This window comes from Malaya genurostris, chromosome 2 (genome assembly GCF_030247185.1).
Source record: "Malaya genurostris strain Urasoe2022 chromosome 2, Malgen_1.1, whole genome shotgun sequence".
Taxonomy (NCBI): Eukaryota; Metazoa; Arthropoda; class Insecta; order Diptera; family Culicidae; genus Malaya; species Malaya genurostris.
The window spans coordinates 198992646-199014167 of record NC_080571.1 but is presented as its reverse complement, the minus strand read 5'-3'; the positions used below and the strand labels follow the sequence as shown (position 1 = coordinate 199014167).

The 21522-nt window shown below is 36.2% G+C and overlaps 1 protein-coding gene across 3 annotated transcripts in view; it reads right to left on the bottom strand.

Moving 5' to 3' along the window:
* Nucleotides 1-21522, bottom strand: part of LOC131426972 (discoidin domain-containing receptor tyrosine kinase B) — a 702887-nt gene that overhangs the window by 243129 nt on the left and 438236 nt on the right. For all 3 annotated transcript variants that reach the window (XM_058589807.1, XM_058589806.1, XM_058589808.1), the window contains one exon: nucleotides 6197-6428. In XM_058589807.1, the coding sequence (XP_058445790.1) occupies nucleotides 6197-6428 (232 nt within the window). The remainder of the gene's footprint in view (nucleotides 1-6196; nucleotides 6429-21522) is intronic.

Genomic DNA, 21522 nt, shown 5'->3' with positions numbered 1-21522 from the left:
TTCTTGTAGTAAACATTTCAAGAATGTTTTTTCAAGCCTTTCGGAGCAAAAGTCTGGAAGTTTTTGGCTTTTATCTCTCATCTCATCTCATGTGAGGACACAAGAACTCGGCTCACTGGAAAATTTGACAAAACATTCTTGAAATGTTTTATTATAACAAAATACAAAGAAAAAATACGATTATTCGAAAGTGTTAGACCCTGCGCCCCCCAAGAAAAATAAATTGTTTTCTTCGATGTTATAGACAATACATTTTAAACTCAAATGAAATTGATTCCAGTGCTCTTCGCATTCAGGATTTTTTTGAGATTTGGAAGAAATCCTTTTTGTTCCCAGTTTATAAAAAGGGAATGTTCGAAAATCAACGCTGCGTTCGACAAGATCAATTCCCAAATAACTGTTCTAAGTATCCTAAGCTGCAATTATTCGTTTTGAATTGGCTTCAATCATATCTACATGACCACAGGTTATGCAATCACTGTAAAAACCGACTTTTGAACCGAGTGTCATATCCCATTCAACTCAGTTCGTCGAGTACGCAAAATGTCTGTATATATATATATATATATATATATATATATATATATATATATATATATATATATATATATATATATATATATATATATAGATATATATATATATATATATATATATATATATATATATATATATATATATATATATATATATATATATATATATATATATATATATATATATATATATATATATATATATATATATATATATATATATATATATATATATATATATATATATATATATATATATATATATATATATATATATATATATATATATATATATATATATATGTGTGTGTGTGTCACGTTTTTTTACGTTTTTTTGCACAAACTTTTCTCGGAAATTACTGAACCGATTTTCACAAACTTAGATTCAAATGAAAGGTCTTGTGGTCTCATCCGTAATTCCTGAATTTCAGCCGGATCTGACTTCCGGATTAGGAAATATAGGGTAAAGTGTGTTAAAAATTTTATACCATCACTGAAAAGGGCGAAAACCCGTAAAAAGTTTTCTAAATCGACCTCAAATCCTCTACAATTGATAATTTTTTTCAGTAGGCGGTAAAACAAACCGATTTCGGTTTTTTTTCGAGAATCGAAGAATATTATTTTGTAGAATACCACAGCATATATATGATAGTATGATTGATATGAGAAAGGCATAATTACACCACTAGGTGGATTAAAGCAGGTTTTTTAAAACAAGCATTTGATCAACATGAATTCAGAGCTATAATTTTGACCAGTGTTGGTGATTGCCGATAATTTGACAGAAGCTGCTTGATATTTTTCTCTATTGTATACAACACTTCCAATCCGGTAGAAGATGCTACAAGAACTCGTGTCTCTCAATGCATGAACCGTGAGAAAGTATTTCATGGCCCTTAAAAAAATTACAGTCTTATAATGATCGGGGTTGTGTGGAATTTACCAAGAGAGAATCGCAAGTTGACAATTATATTTGTTTATAAATTAACAACTTGTTTTTTAGACAGAGCATTTTGAATCATTTTGATCAAATAAATAGGAAACTGGAAATCAGACATTTTTGCTTTTAAACCTTTGTGCCAAACACTGTCGAATGCTTTTTCTATGTCTAGAAGAGCAACTCCAGTGGATAACCCAGAAGATTTATTTGCATTTATCATGTTTGCAACTCTTACAAGTTGATGAGTAGTTGAATGTTCATGACGAAATCCAAACTGCTCTGGTAAAAAAATTTAATTCTCATTTATATGAGACATCATTCTCAACAAGATTATTTTTTTTTTAAATTTACTGATAGAAGAAAGTAAGCTAATTGGTCGATAACTTGATGTTTCTGCTGGGTTTTTATCAGGTTTGAGGATAGGAATTACTTTGGCGTTTTTCCATCTTCCCAAGTAAGCTAATGAAAAACACTTGTTGAAAATTTTAACCAGGAGTCTCAAGGCAACATCGGGAAGATTTTTAATAAGAATATTAAAAATTTCATCATTACCAGGAGCCTTCATGTTTTTAAGTTTCCTAATAATTGATTTAATTTCATCAAAATTCGTCTCCATAATGTCATCTTGTGATAACACTTGGGTTGAACTGTGCTCATATTTCAGTGAGACTTCATTTTCAATAGGACTCACAACGTTCAAATTAAAATTGTGTACACTCTCGAACTGCTGAGCAAGTTTTTGAGCTTTTTCGCCATTTGTAAGAAGTATTTGATTTCCTTCCTTGAGAGCAGGAATTGGTTTCTTAGGTTTCTTAAGAACTTTAGAAAGTTTCCAGAAAGGTTTAGAATATGGTTTAATTTGTTCAACTTCTTTACCGAAATTTTCATTTCGCAAAAGAGTAAATCTATGTTTAATTTCTTTTTGTAAATCCTTAACTATGTTTTTCATAGCAGGATCACGAGAACGTTGATATTGTCGTCGACGAACATTCTTCAACCGAATGAGCAGTTGAAGATTGTCATCGATGATAGGAGAATTTAATTTAGTTTGAGATTTGGGAACTGAAAGATTTCTAGCTTCGATAATGTAATGATTCAAATTATCAATTGATGTGTCGATGTCCGCAGAATTTTCTAAAATAATTTCATGATCCACATGATTTTCAATGGGAGATCTGTAATCCAACCAATTAGCTCTATGATTGTTGAATATAGAACTAATTGGATTAATTATAGCTTCGTTGGAAAGTCTGAATGTTACTAGAAGATGATCTGAGTCAAAGTCAGCATGTGTAATCGGTTCACTACAAATGTGACTTTGATCTGTTAGAACCAGATCAATTGTAGACGGGTTCTTCACGGAAGAGAAACAAGTTGGATTACTGGGATGAAGAACTGTGAAGTAACCAGCTGAGAGTTGATTATGAAGTATTTTACCATTACCGTTATTTTGCCTACAATTCCACTGGACATGCTTAGCATTTAAGTACCCTATTACGAAAAATTTCGAAAAAAACGATATCTTGTAAGTTTTTGCAAATCGCCTTTAAAGAAATTTAATTTTTCGCCGGTGCATTGGAATGGTAAATATGCTCCAGCAATGAAATAAATTCCATGAATGGTTTCAACTTCGATTCCCAAGCTTTCAATAACTTTAGTATTGAAAGAAGGTAAAATTCGATGTTTAATTTGCCGTTGGACAAAAATGGCAACTCCACCGCCCATTCCAGTAAGCCTGTCAAATCGATGAACCACATAATGTGGATTACTTTTCAATTTGACATTTGGTTTAAGAAAAGTTTCTGTCACAATGGCAATATGAATTTTGTGAACTTTGAGAAAATTATAAACTTCATCTTCACTCGATTTCAAAGATCGATCATTCCAATTTAAAATATTCAAATAATTATTTAACATCACTGTTAAATTTTAAATTCATTATAATATTATTTGCGAATTGCCATCCGATTTGAAATGCTTCAAAAAGTGATGAAGTCGAATGATCATTTGAAAAAGTTGATCTTGTAGGTAGATCATTTTATTTTCAGTTATATCGCCTAAATCAACTTCATTTAAAGATGCGAATGGCATAGAAGGAATATTTGTAGGTAGACTGCCATTAGAAGAAGATGAAAGGGCCGATCTACCTATTAATAAATTGTTTTCGTTAGAAGATGAACTGGAAGGCGGTCCTGTGTTTTGATTATTTACATCAGAAGAATTAAGTGGTAGATTTCTACCTGTTATACTGGCATAACTGACATTAGAAGAAGATGATGACGAGGTCGATAAATTGTATACAAAGGTTATTTATTTATTTATTCTCGTACTAACTCGTGATGCTCAGACGGGTCGTCAGAGTAATTCGCTCTCGCACTGGTGTCTGTTCTATGTTAAAAGAACCATGCCGGTTTTTTGTTGTTGCGATGATATCCGTCTTCCTTCGATGGCACTGATTGAATCGTGTGCAGAGTTGCTAAAGAGTCTTCTTTGATACAAATGACATCCTTGTTTTTGACTGATATAGCATTTGTCTAAGTGTTTTCAAATGATAAATAAGCTTTCCAGAATGAATAATTATCTTTACTGGCAACAGTGATCGCGAGGAATGTATTATTTATAACAGAGAGCAACCGGAATAAGAAGAGATTTTTTTTTTGGAAAAGAAGCCATATGTCTGGTTCCTAGGGTTAAACCATCTCTTTTGAATAGTTTAAACTACTAAATCACGAATAATCGTTTCACCACTATATACCGGATCTTCAATTTCCATAAGCATAAGGAGTGTCGTCTTCACATCTATAGTAACTGCCTTATTTGGTTTTGTAAGGATATTGACTAGACAACTGTTGCAATTCTGACGACTGCTCACTCTCATTAGTCTAGTGTACATTGAGAAAATAGTCAAAAAAACAGCTTCTTCGTGGAAACACGATAAGAAAAACAGCGTTGGAATATGCCATTGGGTCGTAACACAATCGGTGCTTGAATGGAATACATTTTGAAAACAACCAACATTTAAAGGTTGGATCTGTTCTCTTCTTCACATTGCCGAAAGGACAATCTTTCAATCTTGACGTCATTATTTTGCCTTCGTTTGATAACGAGGCCGGCACCATTGTGCGAGGTTCGTTGCCTCATCCCGTGATCGAAAAGCAAAGAACAATGCGGTGTCGGTGTTGTCGACGTTTCGCCTTCGCCTTCGAGCGAAAACCGACAGTAATTAGATTCAGGTAATTTAAAACTCACTAGTTAATTTATGACGAATTTCCCCAGCCTGTTTGTGTTGGGCCCAAAACCTACCGACGGCGACAATCTGCCAGGTTTTGAATGCGGATTCATCTTTTGTTTCAACCCCCGGGCTCTGTTTTCCATTAAGCTGGTTGTTTTTGGAACTACGACTTTCAATTATTCTTTCGCTTTTGGTCTTGAATTTTCCGGAACAGGCATTGAGGATATTTCTTAGTCTTCGCTTTTTGCTTCTCCGCCCATGCTTTTCCACTGAAAAGCGATCTAACAAAGGAAGCTCTGTCTCCTTACTTTATGTTCACTCGAGAACCGGAAGCTGGCATACGATAAAGTGCAAACTTCAGCAAAAATGGCTGAACGAAGAAGTCTGTTTGTTTTGGAAAAGTGTACCACTAATTTGGTAGCTCTGGTTGGTGAGAATCGGATCTTCAACCGATACAAAATATACTAATGATTTTGTTTTGATGAAAACAGCAAAAAGTTCTGCCACTGTTTTCTCGTCGAATGAAAAATTGGAACCTAGTTTGGCAGTCGTTTATGTAATACTGAAAGTTTGTACCTGTTTGTCAAGTCATATTATGGAACATTTGATTTGCTTGCAGATAGCAGCGGGAAAACGGGCAGGCAAATAGAAAATTGAACCCTTCATATGGTAAGCTCTTTTTAGTTAACAGTCCGGAACACCCAGCGGGAAGATCAGATCCAGATTGGCTAAATGTAAAACCAAAAATCGATAAGTAGCTTGGGTTAAAATTACGCACGCTTCACCTTTTCGTCCTGAAGCTCTGGGGTAGACAAGGAAAGAACATTTGTGTAAGCCCATCAGAGACGACAGGACATTTTCTTTTCCCCAAAGATGTTCCTGTTGTTGATGTTGATGATTATGATGATGACACTTTTAGGTTCCTTTTCCCACCAGCACTGACAATATCGGTGGAAAGACTTGAGAAAAGGATGTTTCGGGTCATTTTCGTAGGTACAAGCTTACCTCGACACGGTGGGTAAACAATCTTCATCAGATTTTCCTCTAGCGATAAGCCAGAAACAGAAGCACTGACGGGGGCTCAAATGCGAATGGGCAATGTTTGTATAGGGTTTTAAGGATCTTACTTCTACGAAAAAATGCTCTGCTTGCCCGAAGCAGAAGCTTTTCTCTGCTTAGTTTGACCAGCTTTATGCCGGTGCACGTGGAATATCGTTATCATTATTATTTACTTTTATTTCACTTAGCAAAACTTGAGTGTCGGTTACGGGGGTGTTTCAATTTGGTAAGTGGGAAGATAAACACTTGAACTAAGGAGATAACAAATCGCATATGTTAACGAGAAATCGACTCAAGTAAAATGATAAATCAACAACGCAGGGTAGAGATTCAAGTCATGGTTGTGTGATTTTCTTTTCCATTTCCGACGAAGGCAAAGCTTGCGCAACAACAACAACAAAAAAACCTTCCAAACCCAGTACGACTTACCTCATTGTCTCGGGTGTTTTTCCACCGTTTCCACTTGCTAAATCCCGGTCGCCAGTACTCGAGCACGTACGCTTCGGTGTACTCCCGGCCTTGTCCTTTGCCAAACCTGCCCTGGGTTTTGATCGCCGTGACCACGTGCATTTTCTGCAAATCGATCTGAAGATATTCGTTCAGATTCCGCGAGACCATGTGCTTCGGACACCAGGCGCCTCCGTTATTGTCCACCTTCAATCTGTAAACAAAATGGCACAAGAGAGAAAGAATAAAATAAGAAATGTTGAAAACCAAATGCAGGAAACAAGCTCAGTATTAATCTATTTACTTTGCGGAGCAGCTGAAGCGACGATGATTTAAAGCTGTTTTCCGCTTGGGAGGAAAATTGAAATGCTTTGTCGCGGAAGGTTGGCAGCGCAAGGAATAAATACGGGAAACATTCAGGAAAACTGTTCGGGAGCGAAATTTACACTTTAAACTACTATTAAGTTACACCCTGGTTTGCTGCGGGACAGCATCAAACGAGAGGAACGCGTGAGATAAGTTTATAAATTCAGCAAACTTTTACTTCGTTATTTTCTACGGAAACAAAAGTTGCAATACTTTGCACAATTTTTGTTGTCAACTTCATTTCCATCTTTCCATTGGGACGCCGTGCGGTAAGCAGAAGCCATTTGATAAAAGCATGCGGTCGTACCGTTTGCAGGTTTATTTACCAGTTGAACGAAGCAGGCTTCTGGTGCTGTTATGATTTTTCGGAAATTACGGTGGAATGCATCCTACTTCGTTTCAAAAATCTGTGGAATACTTTAACGATAAATTTAAAACCCAAATCAAGTGTTAAACATTCTTTGGATAATGAACTTATATGGTTGACATCATGAATGCAAACCTAATTATCCACCCGGAAGCTCAAAATCATACAAAATCTTTTTTTTTTGTTCAACGATAAATTTAACACTGAGCCAGAAACAAAATCTTTTTAATTTCGGCAGAGGGCAGAAACAAAATCTTTTTAATTTCGGCGAAAATTACGGAAAATTTAGCTATGAACTAAATGGCGTTTTAAGGAGCTTTTTGATTCGAAATTTAAATCAAACATCCAAATTATGCAATTGGTCATTTTTTTTAAATATTGGCATTTGGATATGATTTCGGACCGGTCATTCTGGAGGTCCAATAATCTACTACTTTTTCAAGCACTTGAGTTAGTAGTAAGAGCTAGGCTCATCACAATCGGACAAATAAGTGCGATAGAAACAAGAACAGATTAGCGAATAGCATTGGGTTATAATTTCGCGAATTCGTATGCGTGACACAAACGGATTGGGAATCTGTACAAAATTCATACTTTAAGCGTATCTCGAGGCATTTTAACATTTGAACGTCACCGGAATACCAAGCGTGTAAAGATCGATGCGACAGATTTTGAATCTCTTTTTAACGGCAACCTTAACTTTTCGGTTTGGAATGCAATAAAAACATTGAATGATTCAATTTATTTCGTCCAAAAACAATTGTCATTTGTCCAAAGCTAACACACATGGTTTAGAACGGCACCTAATCGGAGCGTTAAGCAAAACTCTCAGATCTCAACTAGCACAAGAAAGTATTTCACGCATAGCAAATGTTGGCCGCGGCATCGTTTAAGATGGGCATGCGCAAGATCCAATGTTGACACACTCTCTTCAATACTCTTGGTAGGTATTTGACGAATAAATGTTTCAATATTAGCTTCCTGAGGTTCAATCGTTGCTGGTTTATCTCAGTAGACATGAGTCTTTATATGACCCCATAAGAAATAGTCCAAAGGTGTTAAATCACACGATCTAGGCGGCCAATTGACGAGCCCAAAACTCAATTTTTTCATTCTTTCGCGTGCCGTTTGGGATGTGGCACCGTCTTGTGGAAACCATATGTTAGGCATGTCCAATTCTTCCATTTTTAAGAAAAAATTGGAAATTCTGGCTGGTCTTTACTCCAGATGCGGCAATTTTGCTTGATGACGTATCCATTCAACTAGAAATGAGTTTCGTCGCTGAACACAACTTTTCTATAAACGCTCTCTTAACCGAGCATAAATTTTGATAGTAAAATTTAATAATTCGATTTATGATTAAATTATAGATCGAACTGAACAATGTTGACACTGATACAAGAAACGATTCACACTTGATCTGTCAAAAACAGTGTTGCCAAAAAGATTCCAGCAAAAAAATCACCCTTTACAAGACATCGTAAGATCTCTAAGTTACTGGAAAATTATTGGATTCAATAAATTTGAATTCCCAAATTTTTATGAGCAAAGACAAGAATTATTATTGAAATTTAACTCTGGATTTAAGACCTCGATCCATGGCTGATCGACACTTGCCTCTTAAATCTTCCACTACTAGGTCGATCCGCCATACTTGATGTGCTTCTCTTCTTTCCGTTCTAGCCGAATCTTATTCTATATTCAAGAATTTGCATTGGGCTGTCGTTCATACCCAAGTAACAATTTTCGTTATGCTAGCTTATTTGTGACTAGTTTGCAACCAGAAATTTGAGTGATTGTTACTAACATCTAACCACTTGCGTGACTCAAAAAGCGCAGTTTCTACTAGTTGCGAAGTCGGCTGAAAATAAGTTGTCGTTACGTTGTAATGCCATACAGAAATAACTTATCTTTCCATAACTTGGAAATAACTTCACACTTAAAAAATGTTGCATCTTCTTAGATGCACATAAAAGGAGCGTCGAGATTCACTAACATTCCCAATACATAGCATGTAACGATAAGTCATATCATTACCTTCACAGTTAAGTTAACTGAAGTTTACATCGATACAGACGCAAAGTTCATATTGACATGTTAGTAGATGTAATATTGTGTCATCACCGACGAAATTACGGCATACTTGAATTTACGTTAAGCGTAAATTTCATTTTTTTTAAGAGTGTTGTTTTCAAGTAAACTAGTTGAAATTTAGTCACCATCGACATAATAAACATTGAATGAATCCAGAATATTTTTCTTTCATCAATAAAAAGGCAGAAGAGTACTTTAAATCAGAAACTTGATACAAGGTACAAATTTCACAACCCGATTTTAAAACTGTCGAACGGAATTCAATTTTTATTAAGTGTTTTTCATGCACCTTCAATCAAAATCTGTTTATAAAGATATAAAAAATTAACAACAAAATAACCCTCTGTTCAGAATGCTCAAAATTATTTCAAGTAGAGTGATTTCTTATCATTTTAAATTCATATATCATGAGAATTATAATATTATCACAATCGATGTTCAATCCCTATATTATTTTCTTTGCGTTTATGACAGTGCATAGAAGAAAAATGACTTTCACTATTTTCGGCAAAAAGTAGTTTTGAAATAAGTAATATCCTGGTTTTATTTATGTTTCATCTACTTCGTGAGAGTCCAAATTCTGATCGTTATATTCAATCCAACAAAAGTTTTTTTGTTTGCATTTTCGTTATCATGACGTTGGGAAAACCTACCGATAACTATCGCGATCAATGAAGAAATTATATGTTATAATCTTATAATATCTATGTTATTGCTATATCAATTCACAGTAACGATTCACATATACGTTAACGTATTCATAATGGTTCCGCAACGGAAAATAAACCTTTGTTAGAATTGTTAAATGTTAAAAACATATTAGAATAAAGTACCGATAACTTACAAATGATAGTTAGTTTAATGTTTACGTTATAAAGAAACACTGCTGTCACTTTGTTTTAACCAGTATAACATAAAAAAAACATGTTCGTGCTCTTGTTGCAACAAAGTTGGGTTAAGTGGTATCAAAACTAGTTACGGCTTGCTAGTATTGAAGTCAAATAAACTTATATTCTACTAGTAGCTAGAAGCATAGTTATTATTAAAGATATGTTTGGAATAAGTAACGATAGCTTAAAAATTATAATTAATTCAATATGACAAAAATATGTGGTGATTTGAAATCTAAATATCTATTTCGTAACTAGCCATGTTATGAAGAAACATTGCTGTCACCTTGTTTTAACCAATATAACTTAAAAAACATATTCGTGCTCTTTTTGCAACATAGTTTGGACTTAGTCGTATCAGAACTAGTTGCGGATTGCTGCTTTGGTACCCAGCTCATCTTATCAAAATGCTGAAGAGTCGCATCGAATGCTAGTTGAGACATATGGTGAGCATATTTTCTCTGAAGCCATATGCAAAAGATGGTTTAAACGGATCAGAGATATTGATGTTGATGTGAAAAATGAAGGACTTGGCAAACCATAAAAAAGACGTTTAAATACAAGCAATATTGGATGAGGATAATTTATCTAGTGTAAATCGAGTGGCAGCAAAGTTAAATCTCTGACCGTTTAAAAGCTATGAGCAAAGTCTAAAAATGTGGAAAATGAGTACCTCATGAATTAAATGAAGGATAGATGGAAAGCCGAAAAAACACTTGTTAAAGACACGAAAGAAAATCAGTTTTGGAGCGATTTGTTACTGGCGATGAAAAATGGATTCATTTTAAGAATCCTAATTTTGTTACCAAATAATCCTAATTTGTTACTAAATAATGCACTTTTACACAGAACAAAACTGATTCAGGATAGAATAAAATCACTGGACTGGGAGCTGTTACCCAACACGCCATTCACAAGACTTGGCCCCTTTCGACTACCATTTGTTTTTATGGCTGGACCACGCATTGGCTGAGCAGTACTTCGACTTTTACGAAGAAGCCAAGAATTGGTTGTTCGATTGGTTTGCTTCAAAAGACGAATATTTCTATTGGCGTGGTATCCATAAACTGCCAGAAAGGTGGTCAAGATGTGTAGGATGCGATGGCCAATGCTTTGAATATATTTTCTTATTTTCTCATTTCAAACTAGTGCTTCATCAAAAAACCTGTTTTAATCCACTTAGTGGTGTAATGATGTATTCTATTCAAATTTTATCTCTTCAATTTTTGAAAGAAACCAAGAGATTGTTTGTGCATAACATACATAATAAAACAGTGCTTTGACTGCGTAGGTCATCCTTAAGAAAACGAAGTAGGTTCACTATTATATGCACTTCCGGCACCGGAACCCGAGAACCGGTATAATCAAAGTCGGTTCGTACGGTCACCAACTAACATGACATACAAACTCTACTAGCACGCACTCTAAATTACGATTTATATGTTTGTTGCATCCGAAAATATGCAGTAAATTTTGGTAGGACCATAAGACCTCCCAATTGACCCTAAGATTGGGAATAACGGTTTAGAGTCCAGTTTATAACATTTTGTACGGTTTTTGTTCCGCCAGTTTAAGTGACGGTGTACAATATTAAACACACTTTACCCTATAACTCCGGAACCGGAAGTCGGACCCGGATGAAATTCAGGAATTCCGTATGGGACCCCGAGATCTTTCATTTGAATCAATGTTTCAATCGGTCACACTATCTCTGAGAAAAGTGAGTGAGATCCATTTTGGTATATATGACCACTATTTCCGGTACTTCCGGAACCGGAAAACGGAATCGGTTTGGTTTGTTGCCTACAGGTAATGGCTATCGATTTGTGTAGTTTTGAGACCAGTTTAGAAATTTTTTTACGTTTTTTGTTTCGCCGATTTAAGTGAGGATGTACAATATGTAACACACTTTATCCTATAACTCCGGAACCTGAAGTCGGATCCGGATGAAATTCAGGAATTCCGTATGGGACCACGAGATCTTTCATTTGCATTTAAGTTTGTGGAAATCAGTCAAACTATCGCTGAGAAAAGTGAGTGAGATTCATATTGGTATATATGACCACTATTTCCGGTACTTCCGGAACCGGATACCGGGAACCAGGATAGCCGGAATCGGTTTGATTAGTTGCCTACTGATAATGACTATCGATTTGTGTAGTTTTGAGACCAGTTTAGAAAATGTTTTACGTTTTTCGTTTCGCCGGTTTAAGTGAGGATGTACAATATGTAATACACTTTACCCTATAACTACGGAACCGGAAGTCGGATCCGGATGAAATTCAGGAATTCCGTATGAGACCGCGAGATCTTTCATTTGAATCTAAGTTTGTGGAAATCGGTCAAACTATCGCTGAGAAAAGTGAGTGAGATTCATTTTGGTATATATGACCACTATTTCCGGTACTTCCGGAACCGGATACCGGGAACCAGGATAGCCGGAATCGGTTTGGTTAGTTGCCTACTGATAATGACTATCGATTTGTGTAGTTTTGAGACCAGTTTAGAAAATGTTTTACGTTTTTCGTTTCGCCGGTTTAAGTGAGGATGTACAATATGTAACACACTTTACCCTATAACTACGGAACCGGAAGTCGGATCCGGATGAAATTCAGGAATTCCGTATGAGACCGCGAGATCTTTCATTTGAATCTAAGTTTGTGGAAATCGGTCAAACTATCGCTGAGAAAAGTGAGTGAGATTCATATTGGTATATATGACCACTATTTCCGGTACTTCCGGAACCGGATACCGGGAACCAGGATAGCCGGAATCGGTTTGGTTAGTTGCCTACTGATAATGACTATCGATTTGTGTAGTTTTGAGATCAGTTTAGAAAATGTTTTACGTTTTTTGTTTCGCCGGTTTAAGTGACGATGTACAATATGTAACACACTTTACCCTATAACTACGGAACCGGAAGTCGGACCCGGATGAAATTCAGGAATTCTGTATGGGACCACGAGATTTTTCATTTGAATCTAAGTTTGTGGAAATCGGTCAAACTATCGCTGAGAAAAGTGAGTGAGATCTATTTTGGTATATATGACCACTATTTCCGGTACTTCCGGAACCGGATACCGGGAACCAGGATAGCCGGAATCGGTTTGGTTAGTTCCCTAATGATAATGACTATCGATTTGTGTAGTTTTGAGACCAGTTTAGATTTTTTTTTTTACGTTTTTTGTTTCGCCGGTTTAAGTGACGGTGTACATTATGGAACACATTTTACTCTATAACTCCGGAACCGGAAGTCGGATCCGGATGAAATTCAAGAATTCCGTATGGGACCACGAGATCTTTCATTTGAATCTATGTTAGTGGAAATCGGTTACACTATCTCTGAGAAAAGTGAGTGAGATCCATTTTGGTATATATGACCACTATTTCCGGTACTTCCGGAACCGGAAAACGGGAATCAGGATAGCCGGAATCGGTTTGGTTAGTTGCCTACAGGTAATGGCTATCGATTTGTGTAGTTTTGAGACCAGTTTAGAAATTTTTTTACGTGTTTTGTTTCGCCGGTTTGAGTGACGATGTACAATATGTAACACACTTTACCCTATAACTCCGGAACCGGAAGTCGGATCCGGATGAAATTCTGGAATTCCGTATGGGATCACGAGACCTTTCATTTGAATCTAAGTTTGTTAAAATCGGTACAGCCATCTCTGAGAAAACCCAGTGAGATTATTTGACACATACTCACACTCACACACACACACACACACACACACACACACACACACACACACACACACACACACACACACACACACACACACGCACACACACAGCGATTGCTCAGCTCGATGAACTGAGTCAAATGGTATATGACATTTTTCACTAGTCGGTTTTTCAAGTGATTGCATAACCTTTCTATATGAGAAAGGCAAAAACGCTCAGTCAACACCGGTATATTTTGCATGTAAGAAAACAAAAAAACTCATCGTACGCGGAACCGAAAAACTATCAAATTTTGAGTACTTTTCATCTAACTTCTGTTCAATAACCTAATGATGAGAGGAAGTGGTAGGTAAAGTGATTCTAAGTAGTTTCTTTAAAGCTCAGTGAGGATTCAATCGTCTTAGCGGAAATGAAGAGTTGCCAGATTCTTTTGATGACTTTCGAGAAGGCACGACGTAAACCAAAATTTGGACTCGATAAACTTATTATATTCAGTCTTGCGGTAGAATGTTGCCCCTCTAAATCTAAAGAATCGTCCAGTTTGTACTCTACTGCCTGCAAAAAAGAAGGAGCTTCCCCAGTGTATCTATCAGTAAATAGACCTGTACGATGTTGGATTACCGAGCGGTTTTCCTGGTTTACGCCAAAGTTTCAGTTTTGGGCTTCTTCACGTTTCTGGGAAGTGCTCTCATTCCAGACAACTTAGCAGTACAATCCTGTACAAGTACACAAACAAGACGTTTGAAGAGGGGGTATATGTATATCAAATAAATAACTATTGTTAATGAATCAGCAGAAAACATCATAAAATCAGTGTGTCAGCCGCCATAACCATTGTTAAGATTCTATGAAAGACAACGCAATATATTTTGAAGTTCGATTATTACTTGAATACCTTTCAATAAATGTGTTTTAAAACGGGAATATTGAACAGAATGAAGTTTTTGTAAGTCAATCAAATTTCAAAATAACGTAATAAAGTTTTTATAAATACGTGAACACCGATCTACAAATTCCATAATAAAATCTACACTACGAAGAATGAAGAAAGCCTCTGGTCTGAAGTTCAAGAATCAGAAGATAGAAAAAATTGCGAAAAAATATCTCATTTGGCGAACTATTTGAACGTGAGGTAAAATTTATCTAACATTGATCTCAACCAAGAACAATCAAAGAAAAACCTACACCAAACCAGTGCTTCCAAAAAGACCTATTGACGTTTCTATAGCAACATTCGCTAAACCCACAGGTTGATTCACAACGCAAGAGTAGCCTACAAACGAGCCTAAGCTTTATAAAATCGTTTCAGCCATCTCCGAGAAAAATGTGCAGAAAGAAAAACCTTTAAAAAGATGCACACACAGACATTTGTCGATTTCGTCGAACTGAGTCGAATGGTATATAACACTACATATGGGTCTCCGAGGTTCCGTTCGTAAGTCGGTTTTTCCAGTTTTTGAAAGCAAAACAATCTCGATGAGCTTCAAAGCGTGATGAGTTTCAAAGCAAATCACATACTCTCCTCATGTACGAATTCGACTGGAGCATGGCAACTTAGAATCGTTTAAGATTGTATTTAATCTAGTTATGGTTGAGGGGTGTGACAAAAGAGAAGAAAAATAAATTAATAGCAAATTGTTCCAGATCTAAATTACGGAAAGTTTTATAAAATTCAGAAGATACCACCATATTCTAAGATATCACAATAGCATCTTAAATGCTCTTAAATTGACCATGAATCTAACGCGTGCCAATGCATAGCAAAGCTTCAACCCAAAGTTTTCTGATCATAATTGATACAACTTGTTCGTCTTGTTCATTTCGGTAGCAAAGAAATGCGAAACAAAGAACAACCGCAACCCTACCGGTTGGGTTCATTAGTCATTCGGCTCACCCTAAGCCGTGTCGCCCGTCATTCGTAATTAATCTTCGGTGAGGTCGTCGTGTTACTTCCGTAAAATTGATAAAGAGAGACTCGAAAAATATTGACACAATTTATCATGGAAATGATTTTTCACACTTTCATGCCTCATGGCCTCCTTCGAACAGTTTCACTATCGCGGGGGGCGCATCAACACGTGACACATCTGACTACATAAAATAGAATGCAAAGTGCTTTCCATCCTGCGCTTTGTTGGTCTATAAACAGCTTTTCAAACAGTGATACTCGGAGAAATAGGTTCAGTCGATTGAAGCTGATGCCTAGCAGTAAGTGGCTTTGATTCCTTGATGTGCACGATGAAGTATCTTCCGGTTGATACGTCATTTCGAAACCCACCGAGGCAACCAAGCGAACGGAGTGCTTCTTTTCAATAAAACATGTTACCGAAATGATAAAGCGAAAATTTGCCTGTCGCCGTAAAATAGCTTGATTTAAAATTTGTCGATTTTTTTTCTCGAAGAAGGGGAATCAATATAAACTCACGCCCGAGGTTAAATTTCACACTAGACCGAATAATAATATATTCAAAAAGTTTGATAGAATCTAACGACTCTCAAAAGAATAGACTGCCATCGCCGCCCCGCTTACATAGCTCAACTGTCAATAAGGCACCATCATCACGTCATCGGAGGAGGGTGCTACCGTTCGATCAGATCCGCTTCTTCGTGGCATACGCTTGATTGCGTACCGAACCGGAAGAGCACAGAAAAAAATGAGACGCTTGCCGCCGCCGATGGTAATAGAGAGAGAGATAGAGAACGAAAAAAAAGTGCAATCCTGTCTTATCGCTCAGCAACGTACACCACATCGGTGAAATTCAAAAAGGATGGGAAAAACGATAGCACGGACGAAACTACCTACCGGTGCCGAGGAAACTTACCTCATGCACTCTTCATCACACCAAAAAGGCCTACTGGTTTTGAATTTGTTCAACCGACAGTTTTACGATTTTAAAGTTTTAGAAAATTAATATCGTTTTGGGAAAAATAGATGTTTTTTTAATGCTTTTTGGAGCCGAAGAAGAGATAATATTTTCGATTTTATCATGATTCGTTGATTGAAAGTAATTGACAAAAATGGTTGAGTAATCCACAAAAAAACGGGGTGATTCTACTAATAAGATTGATATTGATAGATTAGGAACGTGTAGGGTCTAACACTTTTGAAAAATCATTTATTCTTTTCTTTATATTTTCTTATAGTAAAACATTTGAAGAATATTCTGTGAAATTTTCAGGAACAAAACTCTGAAAGTTATGGACCTTTACCTTTGCTTATCTCTTACTGCGAAGAAGCTAGAGCTCGGCGCACAGCCCTAAGAGTTCTGTTTTGATTGACTTGAAAATTTTACAAAACATCCTTGAAAATGTTTTATTATAACAAAACACAAAGAAAACATATAATTTTGCGAAAGTATTACACACTACGCGCTCCCAGAAAAAATAAATTGTTTCCGTCGATTTTATTGACGATAAACTTTAAACGCGTTTTTCTCAAAGGCAGGTTTTAAAAGCCCATGTTCATCGTCATTCAAAAACTACCTCATTTTTTTTAAATTTTGCACAAGCTTTCTACATGTACAATACCAGACCCCAACGTTTTCCTTTTCGACCAAAAGTTCAAGAAATAAAAAAACGTTGGGGTCTAGAAGAACATCTGCTATAACTATCTATGCTGCTTTGATTTGTTAACTTCTGCTTAATCTGACCTGAGATACAGTGGACTCCGCAAGTCATGATCCAAGAAGCGTCCACAAAAATATTCATTCGCCGGTTTATTTCCCAATATTTTTCCACAAAAAATTACCGAATATTGTTCGAATGACGCTTTGCATTATGCAAAACATTAGAATTTATTCTGTTGAACAAAAGCTCTTAAAAAATTCACGCATGTAATATTTGTTTGAACTAACTTTTCTCAGAGATGGCTGAGGTGATTCTCATGAACTTGGATTCAAATGAACGGTCAAGTAGTAGCACACAAATTTCCTGAAATTTATTCGAATCCGACTTCTGGTTCCGGAATTATAGAGTGATATGTACAAAAAAAATGAATAAAGTGCACTAACTTTTCTCAGGAGTGGCGTAATCGATTTAACTAACTTAAGTTCAAATTAAAGGTCTTATGGTCTCACACAAAACTTCTGAATTTCATCCGGATCCGACTTCCGGGTCCAGAATTACAGGATGAAGAGTGTTGAAAATTTAAAACAGTTATACATAACGGTGAAGCAAAACACGAAAAATTCATTTCAAAACTGGGCTCAAATCAATTCCAATTGGTGTACCTTGTCAGTTGACGACTTTGTCTATACCAGTCTCAGGCTTCCGGTTCCGGACGCACCGGGAATATTGTTTACAAACTCTTAAATCGAACTCAATTTTCTCAGTGATGGCTAAATTAAATTTCGCAAAATTAGTTTCAAATTAAGGTCTTATAATTTTGTATAGAATTTATGAATTTCGTCCCAACCTGACTTCTGAAATTATATGGTTATGATTATCAAAAATTTCAAAATTTCATATAAAGCACACCGTTATATGGTATATGGTACGCTGGTACGGAAGAAAAAAAAACAATACCGCCTCTACGAACGAAGCACACAGTGTGCTGCATTCGATTTCATACACGCGGTTAAGAAAACGGTAACCGATACCACCTGATGCGCAGCAGATTTTTGGATGCGTCGCAATAGATTGAAGTTTATTTGAAAAGACAAGCGTCGGACTTCCATGACTCGTGATGCATAGGAAATTTTTGCAGCCGGTATAATGATAGCAGTTATACTATATAGCATGAATTTCATATACAAAAGTAACACGAGTGCAGGATTACACTCGTTTAATTTGTTTGATCGAAATAGTGCAAGAGATGTAAATCAACCAGCTTGTCTCTATAATCAATATTCAGGATGGAATATTTTTGCTTTTTTCATATAATCACTGTGCAATTGTGCAATCACTTAAAAAATCGACCAGTAGATACTGTGTCCTATACCATTCGATACAATTCGTCGAGCTGAGTAATGTCTGTGTGTGTGTGTTTTGATGTGACAAAGAAAAAAACGTAAAAAATCTAAACTTTCCTTAAAACTACTCCAGTTGGTAGAAACTAATTTCGGATTTCCTAGTTCTCGGTTTCCGATTAACAACCGGAGATTGTTCTCGAAACGACTTCGATTATACCGGCTCTCGGGTTCCGGTTTCGGAAGTACTTTTAGGTTTTCCAAGAATCAAAGAAAATTTTTTGAAGAATACTACACATTTATATATGAGAATATGAGAGATATGAGAAAGGCATCATTACATCACTAAGTGGATTAAAACAGGTTTTTGTTATACGAGGTCTGTTCAAAAAGTACCCGGAATTCTCATTTTTCTAAAAAAATATTTATTTATTCGTCTACATCTATATGGTCCCCTTCAAAGTAATCCCTCCTAGATATAATACACTTATGCCAGCGTTTTTTCCAGTCTTCGAAACACCCCTGATAGTCACTTTTTGTAATGCTCTGTAGCACTCTCAGCGATTCTGCCTTTATCTCCTCAATCGATGAAAAACGCTGTCCTTTCATGGGTCTCTTCAACTTTGGGAACAGGAAAAAATCACACGGAGCGATATCTGGTGAATAAGGAGGTTGGGGCATGATTAAAGTCTTGTTTTTAGCCAAAAATCTCAGCAGTTTTGGAACGAATTTTGCTGCCACTCGTTTTATGCCCAAAACATTTGAAAAAATATGATGGCATGAGCCAACTGATATGCCAACTTCATCAGCAACTTCTCTAATAGTGATTCGGCGATCATCCGTAATCATTTTTCCACTTTTCCCACATTTTCATCGATTATTGACATGCTGGGTCGACCGGAGCGTTCGTCGTCTTCAACGTCTTCGCGGCCATCTTGGAAACGCTTATACAACTCGTAAACACTTGTTTTTTTTTCATAGCAGACTCACCGTAGGCTCTCTGTAACATTTCGCACACTTGGTTACACTTTATTTCATTTTTCACGCAAAATTTAATACAAATTCTTTGACTCTTCAATTCTTCCATTGTTTAAACTAACAAAAATCGCCGAGCTCAACAAAACACGTCTACACCAGCCGCTACAAGACAGAATGTAAACAATGAATACAGCTGACAATTTCACCATACATTAGGGACATATGTACCAACACAATAAAAAAAAATTTTGACCACCGGACTCTCCAGACGCGCGCAATTAAAAAATTCCGGGAACTTTTTGAACAGACCTCGTATTTCAATATACTTTAGATATACAACTAAGAGTTAAGAGTGCAGTTCATTGGAAAACCAATGCAATGCTGCTTCTCATCAACAACTGCTATCCTGCAGTTCTATTATTATTTGAGGCTTTAGTATTTCCTTTAAAGTTTGCTTTAGGTGATCAGACTTCGCAGACTTCGGTGTCTTGGCCCATCCTCTTAAAGGACCTTTCATTAAAATGACAATAATTGTTTCAGCTTCAACTTCTTTGGTTGATTTCTACTCTTGAAAAGGTATTCGACTTATTTTTCAATGTGTATTTTTTTGAAGAAATCGATTTCCTACAGTTTTTTAACACCATTTTTATTCAATTAGCAGTTTCCGATCTACGACGACATGAATAAAATTGATACAAAAATTCATTCGCCCTTTTTGAGGGACAGTTTTGAATCGGATTGAACTCCCCTACAGGGAGAAAATAAACAGTTGGGTATATTGAAGACATGTGCAAAGTTTCATTGAAATCGGAGTATGTGAATTTTGATGATCTGCTTCACAGTTCTGGAATTGTTCTAAAGTTTCTTGGATTGGTTTGATATTGACATTTTGTGCTAACTGTAATCTTTATGGATAGCACAATCAATGATGATAAATATTAGAAGCTGTTAAGTAATCTGATTTTTCTTCAAATATTGGAGTATTTAATATAATGCACATGTTTAATGTTCTGCTTTTTTGCCGTCAACCGCTGATGTACTCCATAGGCAGCAAAAGAGATAAGAATAAAATTTCAAGTCAGTGTCTGACGACAAAAAAAAAGCAGAATAGCGAGGATTGACTTGTGACGCCGTGTGTGCTTGTTTTCTGTTGGATGGTTTTCCATAGAGATAGGACTATAATTGAATGCTGTGGTGGCCAAGTAAAGCGATGTTTCATATGCAGGGTAGTTTAATTGGTAAAACAATTCCATCGGATAGGAGCTAGGAGCATGACCAAAATGGACAACTATTATCATTTCACGTTTATGACTTTTGGAAATGGCCTAAGAAATAAAACCTCAAAAATTTCACATGAATATGAATGAAATATGAAAACAAAATGAATAAAAACTAGGATTTCAAATGGTATTGCTCTACTAAAATAGAACAAAATTTTATTATTTTGCAAAGAACATCAGCTATGGTCAGTTCGCTTTCTCATCTCATCCAAGTCAGTCGATAAAACAAAACCCGCTTACGTTCGGGAACAATAAAACGACTTCGAAATGAGTGAACCAAACGAACAAAAGCTACCGCCGCTACGAAAGAATACAATTGTTGTTGACTTCAGGCAGTGCAAAATTCGACCTTCGATACATGATCTTGAAGGTTTGCTTAAGGAGCAAATGCATCTTGACATTAAACGTGTGCATTTACTTCAATGTGATAAGACAATTAACGTTATTTTCATCCAGTTTTATAAAGAGTTGGATGCAATTCAATTCGCTAAAGACAATAACAATGTGCACTATGTGGAAAAACGAAAACATTAAGTACAACATTCCAGTATATATGGAAGATAGTGCGTGTGCATGATCTTCCCTCAAGCGTCACCGATTCTTATATTCGCAAAACTATGTTCCAATACGGAGAGATTCTCTCTATCGAAAAAGAAAAGTGGAAGAACTTTTTCCCCGGTATTCTAAATGGCGTACGTTTATTACGCATACACTTGAAGAAGCCTATACCTTCTTATGT